Raw genomic sequence first — 24,495 nt, 5'->3', positions numbered from 1 at the left:
GGCAAGCAGGTTGGGAAGCTCCTTATGTTTGCTTCTTCCCGTAATTCACTGTGGCAAGGATAGCTAGACTTCTGTTGTGCTCTTTCTTAGCTGTGTCTGCCTCTGCTAGAAGTCAAGAGTATTGGCATTGATTTAACTTGTTGGAAAATACGGCTCTGTCAATAACAGTCAAAAGCAGAGTGATTTTTTTTTTTAATGTTTTGTGGAAAAAAAGTACTTTCATTCATTCATATTTTATTTTTGTACCTTTGTAGCAAACTTTCTTCCTATGATGACTTCTGTGCAGCTTTAGCAGACTGCTCCAGATGTTACGTCTTATTTTTAGCCCTACTAAACAAATATCAGAAGCAGCAGGTCAGTTTTTTCATCTCTTGTTTTTCATATATTAATCCTCTGATGTGTCTGTGTATTACTGTGTATAAGCTTGTTTTCAGTGTCCTACTTTTACGCATTTACAAAATAAAAATTTTAAATAGTTGACAGCACTTCTAAGTAATAAATAATTGAAATTAAATAATTTGGGTTAAAATTCAAAGCAATGCAGGAGGCAGATAGTTGATTAACACTTCTGTCCTTCGCACGTGTAGAAAGAGTCCTGTGAGTACTTAATTGTTTTTCTTTGCTTTAAAAAGTATTTTTTAAAAACTAATAGTTTATTTAAATATTAAATAGTGGGAAATAGTTGAGATTTCTCCCGCTTTCCTCCCCTGCAAAAGAAGTGTGAATTTCCAGAGTTAAGCGATTTGGGAACAGAGGAAAATTTCTTCCTTGGTAACTGCATAAGGTATCAGAATGTATCTCTCCTCTGCCAGAGGGAACCAGGTGCCTACAGTACAACATTTGCAACTTTCACCTAGAAATAAGTGTGCTGAGTTTTTTCAAAATGCCCCATATCACAAGGTAAAATTATAAAAGTATACTTGCTACCAACTTCATTAGAACCTCTAGTGTCGGGTGTTGCTTTATTGTCCAGCTTTACCAGAGTCATCTTTCCTAAGTTTGCGGGAATACCAGGCTCTGGGAGTTTGGTGCAGAACACAGTGTTTTTGAAGGTTGCCACGCGGGTCAGCCGAGTGATCTGCCCCATGTATGGCAAATTATTCACTTCTGTTGCCAGGTAATTGTTACATAAAGCCCAAATGTTCAAAGGTGTAACAAGGTTTCAAAACATAGAACATGAAATCACATGAAGTTTATTCTTAAAAGGAAGGAATTTCTTGGTGGTTCCTGCATCTAAGCTACTTTGAGGACATTTAGTTATCCTATACAATTTATCCCAGGGTTAGTAATTTCTGGAGAATTGTGGAAAGGAGGTCTTCTGTGTTGCTGTTGTTAAAGGCAGTTAACAAAAGTAACCAGATCGGCTACGCTGAATAATCTATTCTTTCTCTTGCCAAATATAAAAATAATTTCTCCCTTTCCTGTTTCCTGTTTACCTGCCTCCGTTTTCTGTGATAATAGACATGGAAGAGGAACAAAGATTAAGTTGTTTCTGTTCTTCCAAATGTCTGTTGATTAACATTTCTGCAGCATAACTGAGCGTTTCGAGGTTCAGGCTGCTCTTGCATTGTATAGTCTTCAAAGACAGCTTAGTAAAATACTATGTAAATAATATAAAAAATACCAAAGGCATGATATTTTACTGGTTTTATAGTTATTTTTCCTTGTGAGTGCTGTATTAAAAACTCAGCAAATGATGGGACTGGGAACAAGGAGCTTAAATTGGTTAAGAACTTCCTCTCAATCTTCCTCTGTAATTTTCAGGGGAACTTTTCTACGCTCCTCAGATAATACCTTTGTGTCATAATGAATTGTAGGCTCACATATAAATTCAAATTGTTTGTTGTCAGGTAGTGTTCAGAATTTAACTTCTCATTTGTCTACTTTATTAGAATATATCTATCTTCACTAGATCAGCATTGCTTTTTGTGTTAAACTGTCAGTTTTATCAAAATTAGTGTGTCTATTGAAAAAGTTATTATGTTGTGATGATTATATATGCAATGCGTTCAGAATAATTATTTCTTACTGCAGTTTTTAAACAAGCATGCGACTGTCAGTTGTCAGCTTAGTGAAGCCCTGCAGAAACAAGAAGAGGGACATAGATAATGTAATGCAGCACTTTTTCTGTAGTATATAATAAACACTTGAGCTGTGAGGAGTGCAAATGTTTTTCCTGAGGTGTAGTTGGCACTGCTAATCTTTCTTTTAAAACGCTGACAGCTAGTGAGTTATAGCGTGAGTTGGTATGTGTTGAAAAGAAAACAAGTAACAGCAGTGTGAATAAAATTGTCTGCTGTGGGAAGAAGCAAAGAGGAGGATAAATCAGTATTATTAACTCCAAGCATTACAGATCCTCAGGACTGAGGACAAATATGTTAAGGAGGTGTGTGTATTGTATGAATTTTCAGGTTGCAATGTTTGTGGGATCAGGCTTTTTTACTGTCAGTCGTGGCAGCTAGAAACATATTGGGAAAATAAAAACCCAAGCATTCAGACCTTCTCAGGTGCTTTCATAACTGTGACTTTAAAAATAAACATTAAATATTGTGAAAATAAAAATGTGAGCACTGGATGTAGGTTTAGTGACTTGCTCCCACGCCACACACTTAATTCCACAGCTGCCACCTAAATAGTGTCTCTTCTGCTTACCACACTGTAGTTTCAGCTCTGTTCTCTTTTTTTTTTTTCCCCTCAGCTCATTTTCTCTCTTGGGTGAAAGAGTCAGGAGGAATGGGAGAGCAGTAATCTAACTCTGTGAGAAAGACTTTTGGGAGAAATTGAGTTGACAGGCCTTGCTAAATTCCGTGTCTTATGTTTTGGGTAAAGAGAGGAGTACAGAAGATTGGAAAAGCTGGATCTGCAGGGTAGGACTGGGGAATTCAGCAGTGCTTTTCTATGCATCTGAAGTACCTGTTCTGTTGGACTTCACCCGTGGTTGGGTTTGGAGCTTGCTTGTGTGGCGTGACAGAAAAGTCCTTGGAGGCTGCCACATGCCATGACAACTGTCAGAAGTGTTCTTGTAGGGCCCCTGTCTTGCAGGATGAGCTTTATGTGCTTCTGTTTCTAGTCAGCATTGCAGACTTTTGCCCATCTCCAGAAATCTTTTAACAAGATATCGTTCCCCTCTTCCAGATCATTATCATCTCTAAGCTTTCCAGGTAAGTTATATAAAGGATGACTTTCTCAGACTGTGGTTCATGTCATAGGTCACGAGGAGGCCATACTTTTGGATCAGGGAGGTTGCCTAAACAGGGCAGTAGTGTCTGTCAGTAAGTCAGGAACTACCTGAGCTTAGCTGTGAGGCCCTGCCAGCTTCTGTGTAATCGTTTAGCTGTCTACAGTTAGGAATCTATTTTCAATCTTAAGTGCGCAAACCGAGTGTGATACTGAAATTTGCGTACAAGAAATCTCGTGCTTGTTGTATGGAAGAGTCCCTGAATACATCAGCATAGCAAACTTCTAATTAGGAAACATTTGTTAAGTATGCGACATCGCTGGATGCAGTAATTGCCTGTTCAGCAAAAGAATAATCACATTGGGTCACTCAAAGTGTTCATCCAGCCTACTATCCGCACTCATCGGTGGCTAAAATCAGACGCCTGGAGAACAGTAAGAACAGAGCAAGCATATATGATCCTTCTTCTGTGTACTTAACAAACTTCCAGTTCTTTACATTTTGGAAACTTCCTCAGGCAGCTGTGGTTCTCTCTGTATGAAATAAACCTCAATGGATGACTTTTCCATGAAATTCTACAGTCTCCCCTCCACCTCATATAAATGACTAACGTGCTAAACACCCATTGGCAAGGAGTTGCCATAGCAACTACCCACTGCACAAGTAATTCTTTTTGCTTGTTTTGAATTTGGCCTTTACTATCTTTATTTGATACCCTTTGGTTCTTGTGTTGAAAAGTTGGGGAATATTTAATCGCTAGTCATTCATTTCACACCATGCCTGGCATTCTAGACCTTTCTCTTTGTGTTACGTGGCTGAAGAGTCCTTGCTTACTTAGCTCTTTCTTTTCAGAGGCTGTTCCATGCCATTGTGCATTTGTGTTGCTTTTCTCAGAGCTTTTTACAGTCCTGTGCACTGTAGCTTTTTTTTGAGATGAGGAAACCAGAACCTGGCAGTTAAGATGTGGCCATGTCACAGATTTGCATGCCTGCATAAGTTTATTTCCCAGTAATTCCCCCAAGTTTTATTTGCTCTCTTGACCTCCTGTAAGCATTAAACCCCACTGAGGATTCTGTCCTTAACTCCAAGGTTGCGCTCCAAGTGGTTATGGTTGGTTCAAAGGCTGTCATTTTAGTCATGAAGGTGTGACTGTTTTGTGTTTTTCTACGTGCACCATTTCATGTTTATCTAGATTTAAATTTCATCTGCTGTTTTCTTACCAGTTGACTACAAATCCTTCTGCTTTTTAGTCAGCGTTCATCTTTCCTACTTTGAATATCTTAGTGTCATCAGCAAACTCTGCCATATCACAGCTGTTCACCCACTTTTCCATGTTGTTTGTGGACAAGGTGAACAGCACAGAACTCTCTGAAACCCCACTGGTCATTGTCCACCATTGCAGGAACTGCTGCTGATTTACTCTGTTTTCCATCCTCTGCTCATTTATGTGTACCAGGACATTCTCCCTTAGAGCATGGCTGCTTGGTTTCACTGGGATTTTGGTGAGTGACTGTGTCAGAACTCTCCTGGAAAGCCCCTTGGGTGATATCCGATGAGCCTCCTTTATGCGTCTTTGTTGATCCCTTAAAGAACTCAGGAATCAGCCAAGTCAGGACTTAGGAGTCTTAAAGCTGATTGCAGGTATCTGACTGTCCGCTCATTTTTATTGTTCTTTTTAATGGTTTCTTCTGATTTATCTGGTACAGACACCAGGCTTGAATCTCACTTGCATCTTTTTCTAGTAATAGATTTCATGTTTGTTACCTTCCAGTCCTTAGGCAACAAGGGAGTTTTGAGAGGTTGCACATCACTGCTAGTAATTAAGCTATTTAATTAGTTAGTACTTTCAGAACTGATTATGCAGCCCTGGTGACTTGTTGCTGTTTGTTTTGTCAGTTAGTCTCTTAAAATTGTTCGCGATCACTTCAGTTTTGGACAGATCTTCTGATGAGTCTTCCCTGGAGACGACTATGGCATTGAGATCTCCCCAGTTGCTTTCACAGTGGGCATGAATCAATGCAGAGAACTCATTTAGTTTCTCTGCAATGACATTTTCTCCTCTCAATGCTCCTGGTTTATCCTGATCATCAATTGGTTCTGCAGATTCTGGCAAGCTTCCTTATCCTGATATGCTTGAAGTAATATGTTAATATTTCTGCATTTCTTGCTTTAGCTAGATTTACAATTATAATGTGCATGCTGCGTTACCTGTTTGATTTAACAATCAGTTTGTCAGAAACAATATATTAAATGAAGAACAGGCTGATGTTGCCTTGTCAGCCTCTCTAAGGAGATGTCTGCATTTGTCAGGCTCATTGTGCCTGGATCTGCCCAGCTTTCTTCCCAAATGCATCTATCTACCAGGTAGTGGGTCCCCATCAGTTATAGTCTTCTGTGAGCAAGCAGGCTTCTGCTTGTGAGACTTTTTTCTTGTCTCCCTCCAAGAAAAAGACTAATTTTTAGGGCTGTTGAATGTTTTTTTTTGCTCTTAGAGCTTATTGCTGCAGTAGAGAAGGTTATCACAAATGGGGACTGCAAATGCAGAGAATTTTTTCACTTTGTTTCTGGCTTTATATATTAGGTGAGGGCTTATATGAACACAGTGACTGGCCTTTTTAGGTGGCTTAGGGAGAATTCTGTGATGAGGTCCCAGGAACTCATCATCTGTCTGTTTCAGTCAGTCATAAAACATGTCATGGAATATCCCAAAGCAACCAGAGTCTCTTAACAATAGAATCTAACGATGCAGCTCTGTTTAGTTTAGATATACGTGTTTGTCTCAATTGCTTTGAGAGTATTATTGTTACTCTGCCCAGTGGCATCACAGTCACATGAGATACCAAAGATGTTTTTATTATTATTGTTATTAGGGGAGGTGATGGTGGTGTGTTTCTGTATCCATAGCTTGCCTCTAAAGAAATGGTCATCAGAGCTGATATAAGTATTCTTTGTGTGTCAGTTACTCACTCTTACGCTCTGTGCCATCCCTCATTTAGGCTGAGGACAGCTGTTTGTGTGACTGTATGATGCGTCAGGTCACAGAACTGACACAGCTTCCAGTAACCTTAAAACTGAGAAAAGAACCCCGGTCCTTTGCTGGGATATCACCTGCATTGCATTCCAGTCTAGTTTGTTGAACAGCCACATAAATAGATCCTTGGTCACAAATACTGAGGAAACAATAAGGGAGGGGAACCAAACGGTGAGTGGAAAGGAGAGCGGGTGCTGTTTATGCCACCACTTCTGCAGAAATGCTGTCAAGGTAACCCTATGAAGAACTTCCGTAGATCATGTGGTGCTTTTCTCCTCCGTTTACAAATAATGTATTTTCAGTTGTGTTCCTCCTTCCACCAGCCCAACAGTGTAAGAGGGCCTGGGACAATTCAAAGAAAGCTATGAAGGGGATATAGGAATTGACCATTAAAGGACCAAAATACAAGATTTTTCTCCTGTGTTTTGTGTGTGCACATGTATATTCATAACTGAGCATTCATTCTCTGAATGAACATCTTTTTCAAGAAAGAAGTATCCATTTTAGGATAAATAATCTGACAACTCTGAAAGAATTTCCCTGCTGATAAATCTGAATAACCACAGAAGGTCACCCTTTCCCTGCAGCATGATTTCTGACAGTGTGCTGAGCTGATGGTGTATTTGCATCTTCCTGATACTTCAGTTGTGATTTTTTTCTTTGTGTTTTTTTTTGTTTTGTTTGTTTTGTTTTGTTTTTTGAAAGAAAAGGCAAAAGTGTTGAGGGAAATACAGAATATGTGGTATGTACTCTTAATGTAAAATGATCAGAAATGTAGAGTTCAAACATTGTCGTCACCCAGCCTTCACTGGCATATAGCATATAGAAACCTGCTGTTCTGGTGTATGAAAAGATACAAGAGAGTGAATGTAATTACTAGATAGGTGAACGTTAGAATATCAAGTAAGAATAATAAGAAGGTATTACTGCTTGGTGTGACAGAAACTGTCACTAAAATATTTAGCCTTATTTTTTGGTATTCATTTCTACAAAAGATGCAGAAAGCTTTGGAAAAGCTCTGAGAAGAGCTAAAAAAATGATTAGAGTTAAAAAAATCCCCAAGATTAAGCAAATTAATTTAACAGTGACCAAGGTCAGAACATTAGCAAGTTGCCTATTAACAGAATCTGCACAAGGAAGACATTTCTGTTAGTAGACCATTCTTTAATCTAGGAAAAGAGATGAGAAGAAGCACTAGCTGAAGCTGTACAAATTTAAACTAGTATTAATAATAAAGGTTTTAACCAGGAAGATCAGTAATCATTGGAGCGATACCATGGGATATAGTTTTTCAATTTTTTTTTCAGTTCATGATTTTTGAAATATTTTTCGTTAGTGTGTACCCTGCTTTTCATCAAACGTTGTTCTAGTGACAGTGTGCTTGCTTTTCTTTGTTACCTTTCCCAGATGTCCACAAACCTAAGGACATGAGTTCTTGTTGATAAAAGTCACTAAGTGCAGGGGAACCCTTTTCTGAAAAGTTTGCCTAATCAGATCAGATTTTTGGGTATAGAAATTATTGGGTAGTGTCCTATGGCATGTGATACACAGAAATACAAACACATTCTTTTAATGGCCTCCCCTCCTCAAATGCATTCATATTTGTGGGGGGAAGGAGGTTTCCTCTTTACTGACAAAGTGCTCCCTGCTATCGCTGTGGCAAAGCTTCTCCTCTCTGCTCCTTATTTCACGTCCCTCAGTCAAGAACTTTGTTTGCTTCTGATACTTGGAGGGTATTCTCCCTGCCCCCTCCATTTGCTTCTTTAAATCAAGTTTCATTTTGGGTCAGTTGTTATTTCTGGGTTTGACCAGGAATTTTTGCAGCTAGAAGGTCACTTCAAGATGAATCCTTAGTGTGTTTGAAAGAGATCAGCTGCAGGATGGCAGAACTACAGTTATTTTGTCTGTAAGTGGGCTGTCGGACCCTACAAACAAAACTCTTACCTTTTCTTTCCAAGGTACATAATAAAGCAGAGATGCAAATTTGGAAATGAAGTGTAAATTAGATTTGAATGAGCTCTAGAAGCACTTCATACTGCTGGGCAGGTGTTAGAATTTTGACTACCTCCACTGAAGTTTGCATAACATGGAAAGCACATTCCATTTACAGCTGGAGATTCAATTGGATCCCAGCTACTGGAATCTGATTTGGTTTTTTCCTTCCTACTACCCCTCCCCTTCTGAGGATCCAGGTACCAAACAGACTAACAACAGGTCCCTGGCCAAAGTGTACAAACTCTAGAATGGGCCCCCTTCCCTTATTTATCTTGTTTTTGTTGGAAATTACTGACCTAATTGGCTTTCCTTTCTTACCGATAAGTAAACCTGTACACTTTGTACCTCTGTTTATAACGCTTTACACTGAAAGGCAGGTACATTTTAATTGCTGAGATAAACTGCTGTCAAGGTTTATCTGCTGTGACTCAGCGAGTACACTGGGTACCTTTGCTACTAGGGCAGTGCAAGGAATAGATTTTTAGAAGTAGATAAGCAAAGAAGTCTTTCCTGTCAGTGATCAAATGTATGTGGTTCCAGTTGTCAGAAAAATGAGTTAATGCTGGTGGAGTAAGTGGTGCCATTGCCACTTTAAAAAAACCCAAACAAACAAACACACAAAACCCCCAGTTTCTTCATAGATTGGAAGCAAAGAAAACAAACAGTTCTCCTCGAGCTTTTCTTAATATGTTTCTTCGAATTTGTACAAGTGAAGCTGTGTGGTCTCATATACAACCTTGCAATCAGGTTTGCATACACTCTGTGGACAGCATGTCTCACACAAATGCCTCTATAAAAAGATGAAATAACTGAGTGTAATTCCTATCTTTAATTTAATTTGGTTTTAGTGTTAAAACCTCCATGCTATATAAATTAATCTGATAAAAGACTAGTAAGTAATTTTTCTGTAAGTGTGCAAGAATGTCCGAAATTCTCTGTGCAGTTAATATCCAAACATTTGGTGATGCATAATAATCTCATTTACTGATTTTTTTGTTTTGTTTTGGTTTGGTTTTTGTTAGGTGCAGAAAGACCCGTGGGCTTTGTACAAGTTTAGTCTTGCATGCAGTTTCAAAATGCCATTCAGCTTCACACGTATTTCTTTACACAGCAGTTCTAACCTGGTGTTTTTTATTCTGTCAGTGCTTACCCCATGAACATCAAAAATATATGGAAAAAAATAATATGAACCCTAGATAGAGTGTTAGGTTACTCAGGAGAAGCTGTACCAGCTTTTCTCTTTGACTCTGCTAGTTCAATTTTCACTGGTAGATAATGAAACTTGGGTAATATGCTATTAAAACCGGATGTGCTTGGCTAAAAAGAAGTACTTTATAAATTTGTTTTGCTAGCCTGTAGGTGGAAAGCACAGTTGAGATCACACTTCTCAAAATATCAGTTGATTGCTGTACGATACCTGTTTGTCTGTTTTCTGATTGGATAGAACTGTTGCTGGGCTGATACTGTTTTGCCCAAAATTAGAAAGTCAATATAAACGAGTTAAACTAGACTGCCTGCTTTTTTCAGTTCTCTCTTCTGATTCATCAGTTGTTTGTTTCAAATTCTTACAGCCTTTGTGAATTGGGGGTTGTGCCAGCAAAGGTGAAAGCTCTTAGTGGTTAGTCAGTAAGAATGTTCATAAAAATTTGTCTTGGTGACATTTAGATGCTAGCAAAAATATGATGCCTGGTTAAAAAAAAAAAAGTGGAAGTGGGTCCTACCAGAGTGATCATATTAAATACCTGAATGCAAGAACCTATTCCTCACTTAGGAGACTGCCTGCTTCTTCTATGCAGGGATAGCATTCATCTTCTTGACTCTGAGAGGTTGTTAGTGTCTTGTGGCAGAGGCTTAAGACCTGAAACTTATTCATGAAGGCATGTATGAAAGAAGGACTCACTGATTACACATCTCTCTTCCTTTAGCATTAGTACGTATGCTTTAACAAGTTGGGCTGGGCCTGGTAAACTACGTTATTAATACCATGGAGGATTAGAATATCTGTGAATAGAACTATTATATTTGAAGAAAAACACCATGTAAACTGTTCAGCGTTATCTTTGGTTAGTGCATGTACAGCAGCAGTTTAGTAGCTAAGGGTAGATGGCTGTGCTGTACTCGCAAAAATGCTGTTACTTTAACTGTACTGTTAAAGCTATGGACTTTTCTTTTTGGACATCAGTAGTATTTGATGCAGGTGACAAGGAAATGTTGTATTGATTTTATACTTGGGTTAGTTCAGACTTTCAGAATTTTTTTGTTGTTCCTTCTTCCATACAGATGGGTAAGAAAAAGATGAGGGTGTTGAATGCCGTAAGATCTACTAATCGTGCCCAAAAATGGCTATATCTCAGTATGTCCTAAATGAAGCAACAAGAGGTCTAATTGTATATCCTTCTGAAGAGCAGGGAGAGAAAGTGCTTTAAGAAAGCAACTTGGTTAAATCTCAATCTCAAGATACCATGTAAAAATAGAAAGTATGTCTCATTTAGCAGTGGTAAAAATAAAAGGGCAGCAAGAACACGTAAAATTAAAATCAGAAAAAAACAAGGCATAAAATTTGATGCGACTAGAAAGGGACATTAAAAACAAAAGCACCAATAAAACTTCCTGTGAGTACATTAATAGTGAGAAGTCAATAAGGAAATAATTGCTAAAGTGTTCAGAAGATGATGAAAATTATTGACAGATGCCACTGTGAGTAGTTAAGTGTGGAATGTCTTTTTTTTTTTTTTTTTTGCTTCTTTTTCTGAAAGGCTTAAGTATGTTTAAATGTTTAATCTCCACTCCAGCCTGAGTTCTTTCATCACTAAAAAAATGAACTGGAGAATATTTAAGTGTCTTCTAGCTAGGCCTGATGAAATTTACCCTTTGGTGGTTACAAAAGGACAGAAAGGTGTAATATTTCTGGGCTTCTTGACAAGTTACGTAGGATTGCAAGGTAAAAGGAACAGGAGGAAGAATTGGGGAATCACAGACTTGTCAATTTAGATTCCATTTCTGGTGAAAATCTGGAACAAATAATTCAGCTGTCTGTAAACAATTGGATTTAGCAAGGAACTGAGTAAGAGCTGAGATGGATTTAACAGTAACAAATCAAGAGGAAGTAGTTTAACCTCTACAATAGGTAACAGGCCTGGAGAAGTAGGGAAATTCGTGGGCTTTGACCCCAGCCAGCAACTGAGCACCACGCAGTCGCTCACTCACTCCCCATCAGAGGGGTGGGGGAGAGAATCAGAAGAGTAGCAGTGAGAAAACTCGTGGATTGAGACAAAGACAGTTTAACAGGCAAAGCAAAAGCCACGCACACAAGCAAAGCAAACCAAGGAATTAATCTGCAGGTAGGTATTCAGCCATCTCCGGGAAAGCAGGGCTCTATCCCACATAACGGTTACTTGGGAAGACAAATGCCATCACTTCACACATCACTCCCTTCCTCCTTCTTCCCCCAGCTTTATATGCTAAGCATGATGCCATATGGTACGGGATATCCCTTTGGTCAGTTGGGGTCAGCTGTCCTGGCTTTGCCCCCTCCCAGCTGCTTGTGCACCCCCAGCCTGCTCACGGCTGGGTTGGGGTGAGAGGCATAAAAGGCGTTGACTCTGTGTAAGCACTGCTCAGCAGTAACGAAAACATCCCTGTGTTGTCAGCACTGTTTCCAGCACAAATCCAAAACAGAGCCCCACACCAGCTACTGTGAAGGAGATTAACTCTGTATCCCAGACAAAACCAGCGCACCATCACAACCAACATTTGCTTACTTGAAAGATTAGTAAGCTCTGGCCTGTATGATTATTCTAGTTATATAAAGTGCTGTTTTAAGATGTTTTAAGATTCCTGTGGCCTTGGTAAAAATAGATGGCCTATATTAAGTATATCCCATTAGTAATTACCCCAGTGCTATACTAGTTCTGACAGATGTTTTTACTTCTTCTGTAAACCATGTTATGCAAAACAGTAGCATAAAGAATTATTTCTGGTTGCTGTATTTGGCATTCCTTCAGTTATTTCGGACCTGCTATTAACTGAATTGTGAAGCAAATTAAGTAGTATCTTCTTTTTAAGCAGCTAAGAGCTTTTGATGTTTTATTGTAACATGGTTTATTTATTTTATTGCAGGATTTGGTTATCCGTATCATCTTCATTCTTGGTAATTTAACAGCAGAGAATAACCAGGCCCGTAAGCGATTTTTTAAAGAAAAAGGAAGTGTTAACACTTTGATATCATTATTCCAAACCTACTATGAACTTGATCTGAATGCACAGAAATGGTACCATGCAAGAGGAGAGGAAGGAAAAAACCACCCAAAGCATCCTTCGGAAGCAGAAGACGTGCTGATAAAACTGATAAGAGTGCTGGCCAATCTCTCCATTCATCCCAGCGTAGGAGCAGCTCTGGCAGCTGCCCATCGTGTTGTAGAATTACTTGTTACAGTACTAGGTAATAAAATCTGTGTTGTATGTGTTATCTTTGTTCAGTCTGTAAGGAGGGCTTAGAATTTTTCTACTTGATCTTCTTACCTTTAGGTATGGTTGAGCCATAACTAAACCATTTCCATTGCTAAATAACCAAGTCAATCTGCTGGTGTTCATGAACTGGTTTGTGTAGAAAGCCCGAAACAGTGGAAGCATTGCTGCTTTGGAACTGACTTTTTGATGTCTGGGGAAAGACATTGTTTAAGTGTTTCATTCAGTGGTAAGATTTGCCGATACAATTATCAAGGATAAGGAAACATTTTCTTTTAAAGGCATCTCACTGAGAGCTCGTGTATAAGGAAAACCTCTTCTTACCAGGTGCTGCATACGCGTTGTTTGTTGGTGGGTCTTTTTAGGGTTGCAGGTTTTGTGACTGTTCCGGATTAAGTGTTCTTTTTGTTCCCTGCACCTATAACTTTCAGCCTCCTTGAAAAATTTCCTCTTATTTTTTCATCTTTTTCAGATTTCCAGCCTTTATCTCTTTCAGATGGAAGGGAATGTCCCCTGCCCTCCAAACGGTGGCTTAGGACTGCACTGCCTTTACCACTTACTGACCCCTTTGTACATCTAGTTACAGGCTAGGACTGGGCAGTCTGCCCTCCCCATAACAGAGTTTAGCAGTGAGAAGACACATCGGAAAGAACTGTTAAATTTCTCATGGTACCTGACGTTTGAATGTTAATAGCCCTTGGTATTTCTTAGTGTCTGTCACACAGGCCTATTTCTGCATGTGGATTCTCCTCAGTCCCATCTTAAAACAGCAAATAGGATCTGTAAAATGTCTTAACTAACTAGATTTTGAACTGTATTGCCTGAGTCACAATGATGTCTGTAGATGAAGAGTTGGAAGGAGATGACGAGATGAAAGAGTGACTCTGTATTGCCATTTTTGGATCAGCTTCTGCCATTTTACTGAAAACCAGAATATTTGTCTGTAGAGTGGCCATTTTGCTTCTGATCTGTAATGTGCCGCTAGGTTAGACTCATGTGTCTGTGTGTATCTACATATGTGTTGGTTTTTTTTACTATCAGAATACAAGTCAGTCGATGACTGTGAGGAGTTGGTCATCAATACAGCAACAGCAATCAACAATTTATCCTACTACAAAGTGAAAAGTTCTGCAGTTCGAGACAAGAAGCTACACATTGCTGAAAGTAAGGGCTTTTGAATGAGTACTTTTTGTATTGCTTTTTGAAAGTGGAAGTTATTTGTGCTATATTTTGACTATATGTTTTGTGCTATATATATACAGATGCCGATAGTGTTTTGTGGTATCATATTGCAGGAATATGAACTTCACAGGGCTAAATTCTTCCCATAATGATTTATCGTTCTTTTGGAACGTAATTCTAGGACTTCTGTGAAAATAGTTAGGTTGTTGACAAAACCCCTTCTTCTCCCCAAAGGAATTTGTCATATTGTTTTCTGTTTAGCAATTTTTGCTAGACTTGTTCAAAATCCATATTTTGAACCGAAATTATCATGTTGCTTTTTGCTTTTAATCAGAGTGTGGTTAAGAGAGTTGGTTGTATTTTTAGTAGCTCCTAGACCTGCAAAATCTGATTTATGTCTCTTTCTGATTTATAAATCCATCGGCAGCATAGGAGTTGTGTGATTCTCTCCTCTCTGACAGTATGGACAATAGTTGTACTTCAGTGATGTGTAGGAACTGCATCTGAATTCTGGGGCTCATTGTGTTCAGGTTGTCAAAAAGGTAGAGAGTCTCTGTCTTGCATACCTTACTCTCTAAATAGACAGGATATGGAGGAGCGATGGAACCTGAAGTTTGCACAGCAGGTAGAATGAGGACTAGGAAAAAATACTGTGGCTGTCAACCTAGTGTCCTGACTGGTAATATTCTGTCTAGGTAACAGTTCTGCTGTTCTGTCATGAGTCATTTTATCACCCGTAAGCCAGCTGTCTCTTATTGGTAGTCAGAGAAATGTGGAAACAAATGACTTCTGTGCCTGTCCCATTTGCTTTCCCTCTCCTGTTTTTTATTGTTAGCGTGTGGAACCAATCCCATCAACTTTCCTCTGCCTGAACTATGGAGAGAGAAAACATTCTGATGGTAGACCAGCAGGTTTCCTCCTCCAGGAGACTTTTTGAGAATACTTGCTGTTTGAAACAAGTGCTGGATCCCAAAGACAAAAAATAAGCATTTCAGATGTCTCTTTAGAACAAGTTCAAGGCACGTTCAGTATTGCAGCATTGAAAAAGGGAAGTGAAGGGAATGAAGCCAACCTGTTTTCTGTATTTTTTCTCACTTTTTTGTGGTAGAAGGGTTACGGGTTCACTGATTTGAGTCATTTGTATGGTGAACTGATTTCAGTGGTTCACTTCACACTCACGCAAGACTGGTAAATGTAACTTCTGCAACAATGCTCCTCCATTGCTCATTGCACTGAACACCTACGTGATGGTAGGTGTTCCTAGCAAATGCTGCAGGTCTCATTCTGTCTAATGAAGTTACACGCTAATCATATGTGAAATTGCTAAGCAGGAAAGCAGCAAACAATAAATGCTTCAGAGCAGGGGCAGTAATAAGTAGCTGTTCAAAGAAAACGTGTTTGCTTCTTAGAGCAGCACTGAGAGAAAATAGAGCTGAAGTCAGAAAATTATTTGAGTTTTAGGAGACATCCCACCATAAGACCATCTGTTCAGGATCTAAATCAACTCTCTTACATATTACAATGTTGGTTTCTTCTTTGTCTTCCTTGATTTTCACATGAGCCCACTCAAAACTATAGCAAAACTGTCTCCCGTTATTACGACTGTGCTTAGGCCATCTTCATAACTCCTCATCTGTTCCTTTGTATTTAGCCCCATATTGGAGCTCTTTGTCTCATCTTCAAAGCCCTACACAATTTAGCTCTTGTTCTACCATCTGCTCACCCCCTTCGCTGCAACCAGACAGTTAGATAACTGCTCCCATTTATTACACTTACTGCTGTTGCTGCTTGCATGTGGATATTTATTGATAAAAAGCCAGGCACATGTTGGTGATACACAAGTAATTGTTTTTATTTCATTTCTCTGCAAACCAATAGTGCTTTTGAAGCTGTTAATGAGCAACAACATGGATGGAGTTGTGGAGGCTGTCAGAGTCTTTGGCAATCTTTCCCAGTATCATGAGATCTGTGACTTCATCATACAGAAAAAGAGTGAGTTACTTTTGCATTTGTAGGAGTCCTGTTTTTAAATGTCCATAGTTCTAAAAAGGGAAGACTCTTAATAAGCTGTCTCATTTAAAGGGTAGAAGCAATCTTCTCTGATGTTTTGGAAATTAGGCGAATGTTAAGATCCAATAGTAGTCATTATAAATACCATTTTATTTCAATTCCATTAAAATGGAAATATTGCAGTAGAAAAAATGTACCATGGTGTGTCTTCACAAAGGTAAATGCTACAAAAATTGTTTTTCCTAAAGAGTGTAATTCTGAAGTTTCCCTTCACTCCTTCAGTTTCTCAAGTTGGTAGTGATGTGACATAAAATGAAAATCCAACTTAATTCTCATTTAGGTTCATAGTCGCAAGTTTTGGATTCTCACGTTCAACAGCTTGTTAGCCCTTTGTAACATGCATTTAGGATGTTGCTGCCTCAACCAAGAGCCCTCCTATTTGCCTCTGGGTGAACTAGGATACAAGTCTTCTCAAGCCCTTTTGCATTGGGTGTCTAAAGAGCTTTGGGAGAAATGGCAACTCCTTGCTATGCACAGATGTGTCATAGGTTTAATTAAACATCAGTTCACTGTAATTTTTTTGTATCTACCTGTCAGTGCTCAGACTGAGGTGATTTGCCACAATATACAACCCCTTCTTTCAAGGGTGGACATACCACCACTTTTGGCGGAGCTGGTGTGTGCAGAGGGAGGACTGACACTTAGTAGCCGCTTGTTGATGAGCTGAATTAGGCAAAAGAACTGAATTTCCCTCTTTGGAGAGTGTGGTGCTGGTGCACAGAGCTCAGGAAGAGCTCATGGGCTGCCTCTCCATTAGGCAAGACTGAGTCCCTTGCTGGGGATGCCTCCCGAGTTCAGCGTCAGCAAGTGCTGTGAGATGCTGCACGTCCAGCGTCTGCCTCTTGCCTGTCTCTCCACAGCAGCCCCAGGCTGCAGCAGTCCCAGCTGGGTCTGGTGCAGTCTGCTGCGGCCCTGCCAATACTAGGGGAGAAGAACTTCCCTCTCTGAGTGCCAAATGCCAGGTCTTAGCAGTTTCTGTGTGATTGAAATGCGGGTGATACTTTTAAGAATTAAGTTGTAATTCAGTTTGGTGAACTTAACCTCTTCTGACTGGATTTCCAGGTTACTTTGGTGTGTCTTTATAACTAGAATTTAGTATGTCTTGCTTTGACGAAAGCCCGTCTTCAGCATGATGTAATAATGGCTGTTACTCGGCTCATATGCCTCTTCTACAAATGTCACAGTAACATGCTACAAGGTTAAATATTTGGGTAGTGTATCCTGCATTTGTCTGCTTTCTATGTATATATGTTTAGTAAGTGTGTTGGACTTACCATGCAGGTGGCATTACATCTTCCCAGTAATACTGCTTCCTTTACAATCCAGTATACAGGTTCATCATTGCTTTACTTGATGCCAAGAATCAAGATGTCTGTTTTTTGGCCTGTGGAGTTCTGCTCAATCTCACAGTAGATAAGAACAAACGAGCTCTTCTGATGGAAGAAGGAGGAATTGGAAAGTAAGTTTCCTGATGACGCTTACCAAAAAGTTCCAGTAGTTTGGCCCAAGGGTTTCAGTCAGATTCTTTTGTATTGGAGCCAATAACTTGTAATAAGGATACATACTAAACAGGTATTCAGCATCTCATGTTCTTCAAGAAAAAGCCCTTTGTATTCTTTCATATGTATTTTGCAAAAACGTTTAGAGTTACTGCAGGGCCAGGAACCACAGGATAACTTCCCAAAGGTCCTGCTGATACGCAGAGCTGAGGAGAGTGCCATGCAACAAGGCAGCTAAGGCATGGCTTTGCAGTAGCTGCTTGTGCCTGACGTAACTGTAGTCGTTGTCCCCCCCAGGATCCAGTTAACAGGCACTATGAACGTGTTTCTGTGGTAAGTGTGAAGATTGCTTCAAGAACTGTGATACCGTACACGGTCTCCGGCAATTTTTGTAACTACTTAGTCCTGCAGGGAGAACTATCTGATGTAGCTGTGCTGGGCAGAGAATAAATACCTCCTGAGACTCCTCTCTCCGAGAGTTCAAGTTTAAGGCACTTGTACTGTCAGTGGTATTAGAGCTTGAAAAACCACAGTGGATGCAACTCTTGTGGCTTTGATGTTCAGATAGTAGCGGATCCGGCTTAATTGGGGCAACATGAAAGATCATGTTCCTATGCTTGTAAAGCAGTTGATACAACCCACATTTATGAAACAATACGCCTAACGTTTAAATGCTTTCCTGTTCATACATTATGTAATTACTTTTTTATACCATGCAAACAATGCATAGTCTGCTCAGCCTTCTTTCCCATGTTCTAATTAACTTACAAAAAATAAAGTTGAGAAAGAAGAATGAAAATAAGTTACAGACAAATTGAATGCTATATGTGAGAAATTCCTATTACATAGAATTCTTGTTACATAGAATATATAATGTTTTGTAGAATACAGAATCATATAGAATACAGACTTTTCAATACTCTGTCTGAAAATTTGTGAAGGAGGAAGAAAAAATAGTAACAGTATGGAATAAATCTACAGAATTTGGAAGTAATTATTAAGGAGGTTATCCTGACTGTGCCAAACCAGCTCTGTGGATTTTTGGAAATTAGGTTTTTGTACCAGTATGTAGTGGTCCTAATAAAACATGGAATTAGTCTCATCAGGGAGTTAAACTTTAAAAAATTAGGGCAAGTTCTTTTGGCTTTTCATTAGATGCCTCCTGGTCTTCCACAATGATTGCCCTCAGAAGGGAGAGAAAAAGCAAACCCCTCTTTGGTTGCTTTTCAGTTACTGCTGTTTTCAGCCATACCTGAATGAATGTTACAGTTATCCTGTGTTACTAGTCGCCAGATTATAAATCTCACAGTGAAGAAGTGAAGGAAAGAGGGGTCACAGGGCTGGGGAAGAGAGCAGCAGGGAAGGATTACTGTTAGAGAGGTCACTAGGGACAGCAGGTGAAAAAAAATGTTTACTTCTGCTGCCCCGAGACTTGTGAATGCTGCTGTTTGGAACTCTAGATAGCTACTGTCTGTGGGCTGCTGCAGGCAGAAAACTTAGAGCTTGATTTCAGAGTTCTGCTTTTGACCTTGCCTGCTGTGGTATCTGCAAGGAAGTGAGATTAGAAGAAAGATCAAAAACCTCATGGTCCTTAATAAAACTATGTTTCTGAGTCTGTTGGGAGTGCAGGCTGAGGAAATATCTGAAGTGGTGAGATCTGCAAAATAGACCTCACTGAACGTAACAGGTAATTCTGTGAGTCATGGAAGCGACGAATTCCTTTGGATTTGTCTTCTGGTCGGATCCTCTGACGTGTAATCAGCTGGATGTTCTGACTGAAGCTTTTTCCGCATTCAAACCACCTTTTCCAGATGAGTTTTTAGTGCCTGATAAGGTTTGGCTCACATTGCAATCTCTGCTCTAGCAGTAGCCACAGATTTGGGACAGTCTCAGATTGTCATGAAATTTGTTGGATTTCTAGTGTCTTTGAAATGGTGACATTTGTGACATAGGTGATTGAAATGGGTCGCTTGGGTTGAAAATTTATAGGAGTGGGACAGATGCAGGCAGGCACACGCACATCTGTGTAGACGAGAGGCATGTTCACATCCTTAGACTAAATGAATGGGGGAGTTACTGAGGAATAAAAGTAGCGTCTTGTTGTTGTTAATGTAGACTTTTCCTGCAAACTTCCATGGAATCTGCATACATTTCTAGACTGCCTAGATTTTGAAGGGCGCAGAAAGAAACTACATGGAGCCAAACACTGTTTTTGTTTGATACCGGCAGGTTAGTTGACTGTTTACGAGACTTTGGGCCCTCTGACTGGCAGCTGGCTTGTTTGATATGCAAAACCCTTTGGAACTACAGCGAAAACATCACAAGTGCGGCCTCATGCTTTGGAGAAGACACCGACACGTTGCTGGTGCTGCTTACATCACTCTTGGGTGAGATTCCCAATTTTGGTCTCTTATCCTCAGTAAGAGAAATGGAAGGAGCAAAATCGAAGGGGGTGGGAAGTCTGTCGTGCAGCTTTAAGTGGTTGGCCGGGATGGACTGTCCAACAATACAGCAGTCTGTTGCCATTCAGCACGTTCCCTCAGATCTTAACAGGTTGCCGCGGTGGAGTTGGATGCTGTCACTCGCCACTCTGCTCTGTCTAGTTAGCATGCCACTAAGGCTTTTCAGCAGCTGCCTTTTTGCTTGCTTGAGCCAACTGTCCTGTAAACCTTCAGCACAAAACATACCTTTTGCTGGCTGTGGGCCCCTCTGGCCTTGAAGGTCATTGCAGGTACTGGCAGAAGCGAGCGCTCCGATGCTCTTGGTTACTGCACAGCACGCACTGGGCAGTCTGGGGAATGCGGCTTTAGCCCCTGGGCAGAAGGCTCTGTGGTACAACAGGCTGAGCTTGCTGCTTGGGTCAAGAGTCCCTTGGCCACCCTTCTTTTCTCATGACTATCTCCTTGTGAGCAAGGACAACACTGTCCTGACAATTTCTCATCTGCTCCCGAAAGCTTGGGAGGGTGTGCTCCTCCACAAATACAGGCTGGAAGGTGTCTACAAATGAATGTTAAGAGCCCAACTCGCTAACCCAGTTGGACCTTTTCATCTGCACATTTACGTTCACTGCAAATTTTACAGAGTTTAATTGCTGTGTAACAGTCCTCTAGTCACTCTATTTCATTTTCCTCCTTTAGTCTATGAGCACTGCTTTGGTTATGATTTTATTTTGGGTAGGTCATTTGCAATTATCTTATTCGAAAAAAATCTTTAAAATATAAATATACGTGAAGCAAATCATAACTGATTCTGATTGGGTTTTAATTGGAAATTTACTAAAGATGTCCTTGCTTTGGAGAAGACTGCGTATCAGTCAGCCCCAGGTAGAAAGTGAGATCTCTGTGGTCTCTTTGGTTTTTAGACAACGATAAAAGTGGGTGGGTGTGTGAGGATGTTTTTCCAGTTACAGCAGAAGTGCTGTTACTCATTGCTGGAATCATTCCTTAACGTTACATTCCTTGCTATGATAGCACCTATCTTAATGTAGGCATTAATTCCATCTATTTATCTGAAAATACGGGGTGTTTCAAGATCATTAGTGCTCTTTTTAACTTTCTGCAGCAGAACTGCAAACTTTACAGCCGCGATCATGCTTGAACTGGCAAGCAGCAAGGATTAGGTATCTTTTGGTTTCGGAAAATTCCGACTTATCTTTTCCTCTGCATTTCACTTTGCTTATTCCAGCAATTAATTTGGCTGCAGGGCCCAGGCTGGGCAGTAATTGGAACTCTCATTAACTATTACAGCTTTCATGAACTGGAAGTTCATGTGCAATTGCAACTGCAGTTACAGTTGCAATTGTAATGCAGCTGTAATGACAATTAATTAAAAATGGCGCAGAATTACATCAGAAGGCAGTCTTTCATCACACTGTAGTCAGAAGAGTAGCTGTAGAAAAAGTGCATCCTAGATACTGGATCTGGTCTCTCTGTGTGTTAAGAGCCAACAAACATTAGTAATAGCAGCTGGTTAATATTGTCCTACATCTTCCTCCTCCCATTGTGTCCAGTAACAGCCTTGAACCGTCATTGCTCTGATTCTATCATTCAGGAAGCAGGAGGCAACTGCTGACAGCGAGCGGCCTGTACTTAAGCATCAGCACACCCTCAGGAAGCGGAAAAAGTGGAGCATGGCACAGCAGACACCTCACTTCACCTGCTGTGCTTGGCCCCCTCCCCTTTATTTTTCTTTCCCCTACCTGGCACAAGATGACAGAGGATATGAGGGAGCCAAAAGGGAGTGGAAATAGCCTGAAAAGATGTTGGGCCCGAGAAAGGCTGGACAAAAGGCGCCATTTGTTTTTCTGTTTCCCTGCCCGATCCCAGCAGCCTGAGACGCAGCGGCACTGCTTCCCAATGGCACTGTCATTTGCCTGCCTTCAGCTGCTCTTGAGTCTCGCTTTACTTCGTTGGCTCAGAGCTCCTTGTCCCGGTCCCTCAGGAGCAGCAGTGGAGACGAGCCTTCTGTCTTGAGAATACTCTTCGGTTTGGTCATTCAGTGAAACCCCCTTTCTCCCTCTCTTTTTCCAGGCGCTTCTTCTGCTCCCCTTCACCTCCACTATCAGGTCAGGGAGGTTATTTTGGAATCTCAGTACATGTGAACTCTGACATGGCATGATATTAGTATCCTCCTAGCCAGGAGCTTCCAGGGCTCCTGGCCCCTGTCTTGTTGACCTTGCAGACTAGAGTCTGTGCTCTAGTTTTTGGCTTCCCCCACAGCATGGAGGCCCAGTGTGCTTGTCTTGTTCCTGGGCTTGCAGCCAGCTCGTGTGCTGTTTGGCCAGTACCCAATTTTGCTAGTTTTGAGGAGAGCCGTGGGAAAACTAAATTATCTGAGGATGCATAGCTTTCATGTGGGACACTGATCCTCACTGATCCCCAGCGTTACTCATTCTGCTTTGGGAAATTCACTGGTTTGGTTCAGCGCTTCAGCTTTTGAACTGCTTCTGACCCTTGTTCTTGTAGGCTGGAATTCCCAACTGCAGTGATTCCATAAACATGTGATTGGCTTCTGGGGGGCACAGCTGTCTGCTAAAAGGGAGAAGTGTCAGCAGACTCACTGATTTGGGTAGAAATTTGTTGATTTGGGTAGAACAATCATTTCAGGAGTAGGAAAAAGAATTCTGCCTGAAAACAAACCCCATAATCCCTTATTTTCCTCTTTGGGGTCTCTCACTTCTCGGCTGCCGAGATCCATTGTACATATGTTGGCCTACGTGCCATTGGTGGGACGAGAGCTAATGGGCACAAGTTGCAGTAAGAAAAATTCCACTTAATAGGTTCCCACCATGGCAGGGCTCAAGCGCTGGAATGGGCTGTGCAGGAAGGCTGTGGAATCGCTATCCTCGGAGATGTTCAGTACTCAACAGTAGATAGGCCAGAGCAACCTGATCTACAGTGGCTTTGCTCCGGAGGCCCTGTCTAACCTGAATGATCCTGTGATACCATCAAGTATAGATCTGAGGTCTGAGGCTGGATTTAGCTCTGACTACAGGGTTTCTTCCTTTCTCTGCAGAGATGTGACGTGTCTTCCTTCTGGAAAGAATGTTTTTCTCTTTAGTTTATTACCGAAAGCCTCTAAATATCATCTTCTCCTTATGCAGAGCCCCTTTCCAAATCTACCTCACCATCAGCGTCTCTTTAATTTGGTAATTTAGAAACACCGTAGTGACACGGAAGTGAAGGATTGTTGGCAGTGACTGGTAACTTCCTGTGCAGTGGAGCCCGTCTCCGTGCAGGAGTTGTGTCGTCTCTTCCTTCACGGCGGCTGCAGTTGGGGCCATATACACTGTAATGCATATTGGCATCCCTTTAAATGGGAATAGTTGCTGTATCAGCATGTCTTTACTACACAAAATCTGACTCAAAATGTGGGTAACTGAAGTTTCTCTTCAGCTCCAAGTTGTCTTTTACCTACTGTGAATGCGCAGTGAGCTCCCTTCTGGAGTTACTGTTCAACAGGTTGTGAATCTGGTGCTCTTAGTCTGGGACGAAGATAAGTCACACTGCTCATTGGGTGCAGGACTCCATCTTCACTTTAGGTCCATTTATGGCCTAAAGGCTGTCAAATATCATCCTCTTAAACTCTATGAAAAAAGTTCAGTGTTATCTGTTGTGTTTGTGGATTCCTGATCCAGGAGTACGCTCCTGGTTGCTGACTGATTCCTTTTTTCCTGTAAGGGTTTGCTGCTTTCCCACATCCAATGCCAGGCAAGACGGATGGGGGATAATAAAGGGAGAGTCGCTTTCATTCCTAACAGTGCTTGTCTCTGTTCCAGAGTGTCCCCTCGTTGCGAGGAAGGGAGTAACATGGTTTAAACCAAAGCATGGTTTGTGTTCGTTCGGTCTGACAGTAGGTGCAGTTGGAAAGAGCCTTCGTGAACCAGACTGGCCAAGCAGTTTGTGACAGGAACGAGACGGCTGTAGTTGGAGGCGTATGATTACTTAGGTTAGCAAACCTGCTGTGGGTAACTTTAAAGCCCAGGGAGTTTCCAGGTTGACGGTCGCAGTAAATGCTTGATCTCCGAGACCCAGTGTAGCTACGAGGTGTAAGAATAACGGAGCCTGCAGTGCCCTTCTCACTGTGTTACTCAGTGGCGCTTGGTTAGACATGGAGTTGTTCTTAAGCCATCAGCATACGCAACTGATAAGTGGTATGTGCTGTGCTCAGAAAAGAGACGGTTGGGTGTATTTTTATTCAGAACTGATGATGGTATTTTCCTTGATTACAGATGAAGAACAAACATTGGATCGCAGCCTCGACAGAGACTTAAGGGACCACCACAAACTGTATTGGGAAAGAGAGTTCAGACCTGTGGCAGAAAAACTTCTTGACAGAGTTCAAAGCCATCACTTCCCACTGTGACTATTGCTCCTCTTTAATCAGTCTTTTTGTGTGTGTGTGTGATGTAGATTGTACAGCTTTGTATTTCTAATATCCCTGTATGTTGCTGTTCATAAGCATGTTGGAGAGCATGGCAGTTTCATTTTAACGTCAGTAAAGCCTAGCATTTCTATTTACTGGGTCCTGTCTTTCGAGAAGCTTTTATGGATTTTTTGCATGTGTAATTACTT

At 40.8% G+C, this 24,495-nt stretch overlaps 1 protein-coding gene across 1 annotated transcript; it reads left to right on the top strand.

Moving 5' to 3' along the window:
• Window positions 1–254: 254 nt before the first annotated feature.
• ARMC2 (armadillo repeat containing 2) lies at window positions 255–24,286 on the top strand (the record flags this gene model as incomplete). Its single annotated transcript, XM_010154833.1, has 7 exons — window positions 255–354; window positions 12,324–12,645; window positions 13,713–13,835; window positions 15,732–15,845; window positions 17,250–17,382; window positions 19,652–19,809; window positions 24,153–24,286. Coding segments are annotated over 7 exons (1,084 nt in total), but the record flags the coding sequence as incomplete, so codon positions are not given.
• Window positions 24,287–24,495: the final 209 nt, after the last annotated feature.

Source organism: Eurypyga helias, unplaced genomic scaffold (assembly GCF_000690775.1).
Source record: "Eurypyga helias isolate BGI_N326 unplaced genomic scaffold, ASM69077v1 scaffold11967, whole genome shotgun sequence".
Lineage (NCBI taxonomy): Eukaryota > Metazoa > Chordata > Aves > Eurypygiformes > Eurypygidae > Eurypyga > Eurypyga helias.
This window is presented reverse-complemented; position numbering and strand designations above follow the sequence as displayed.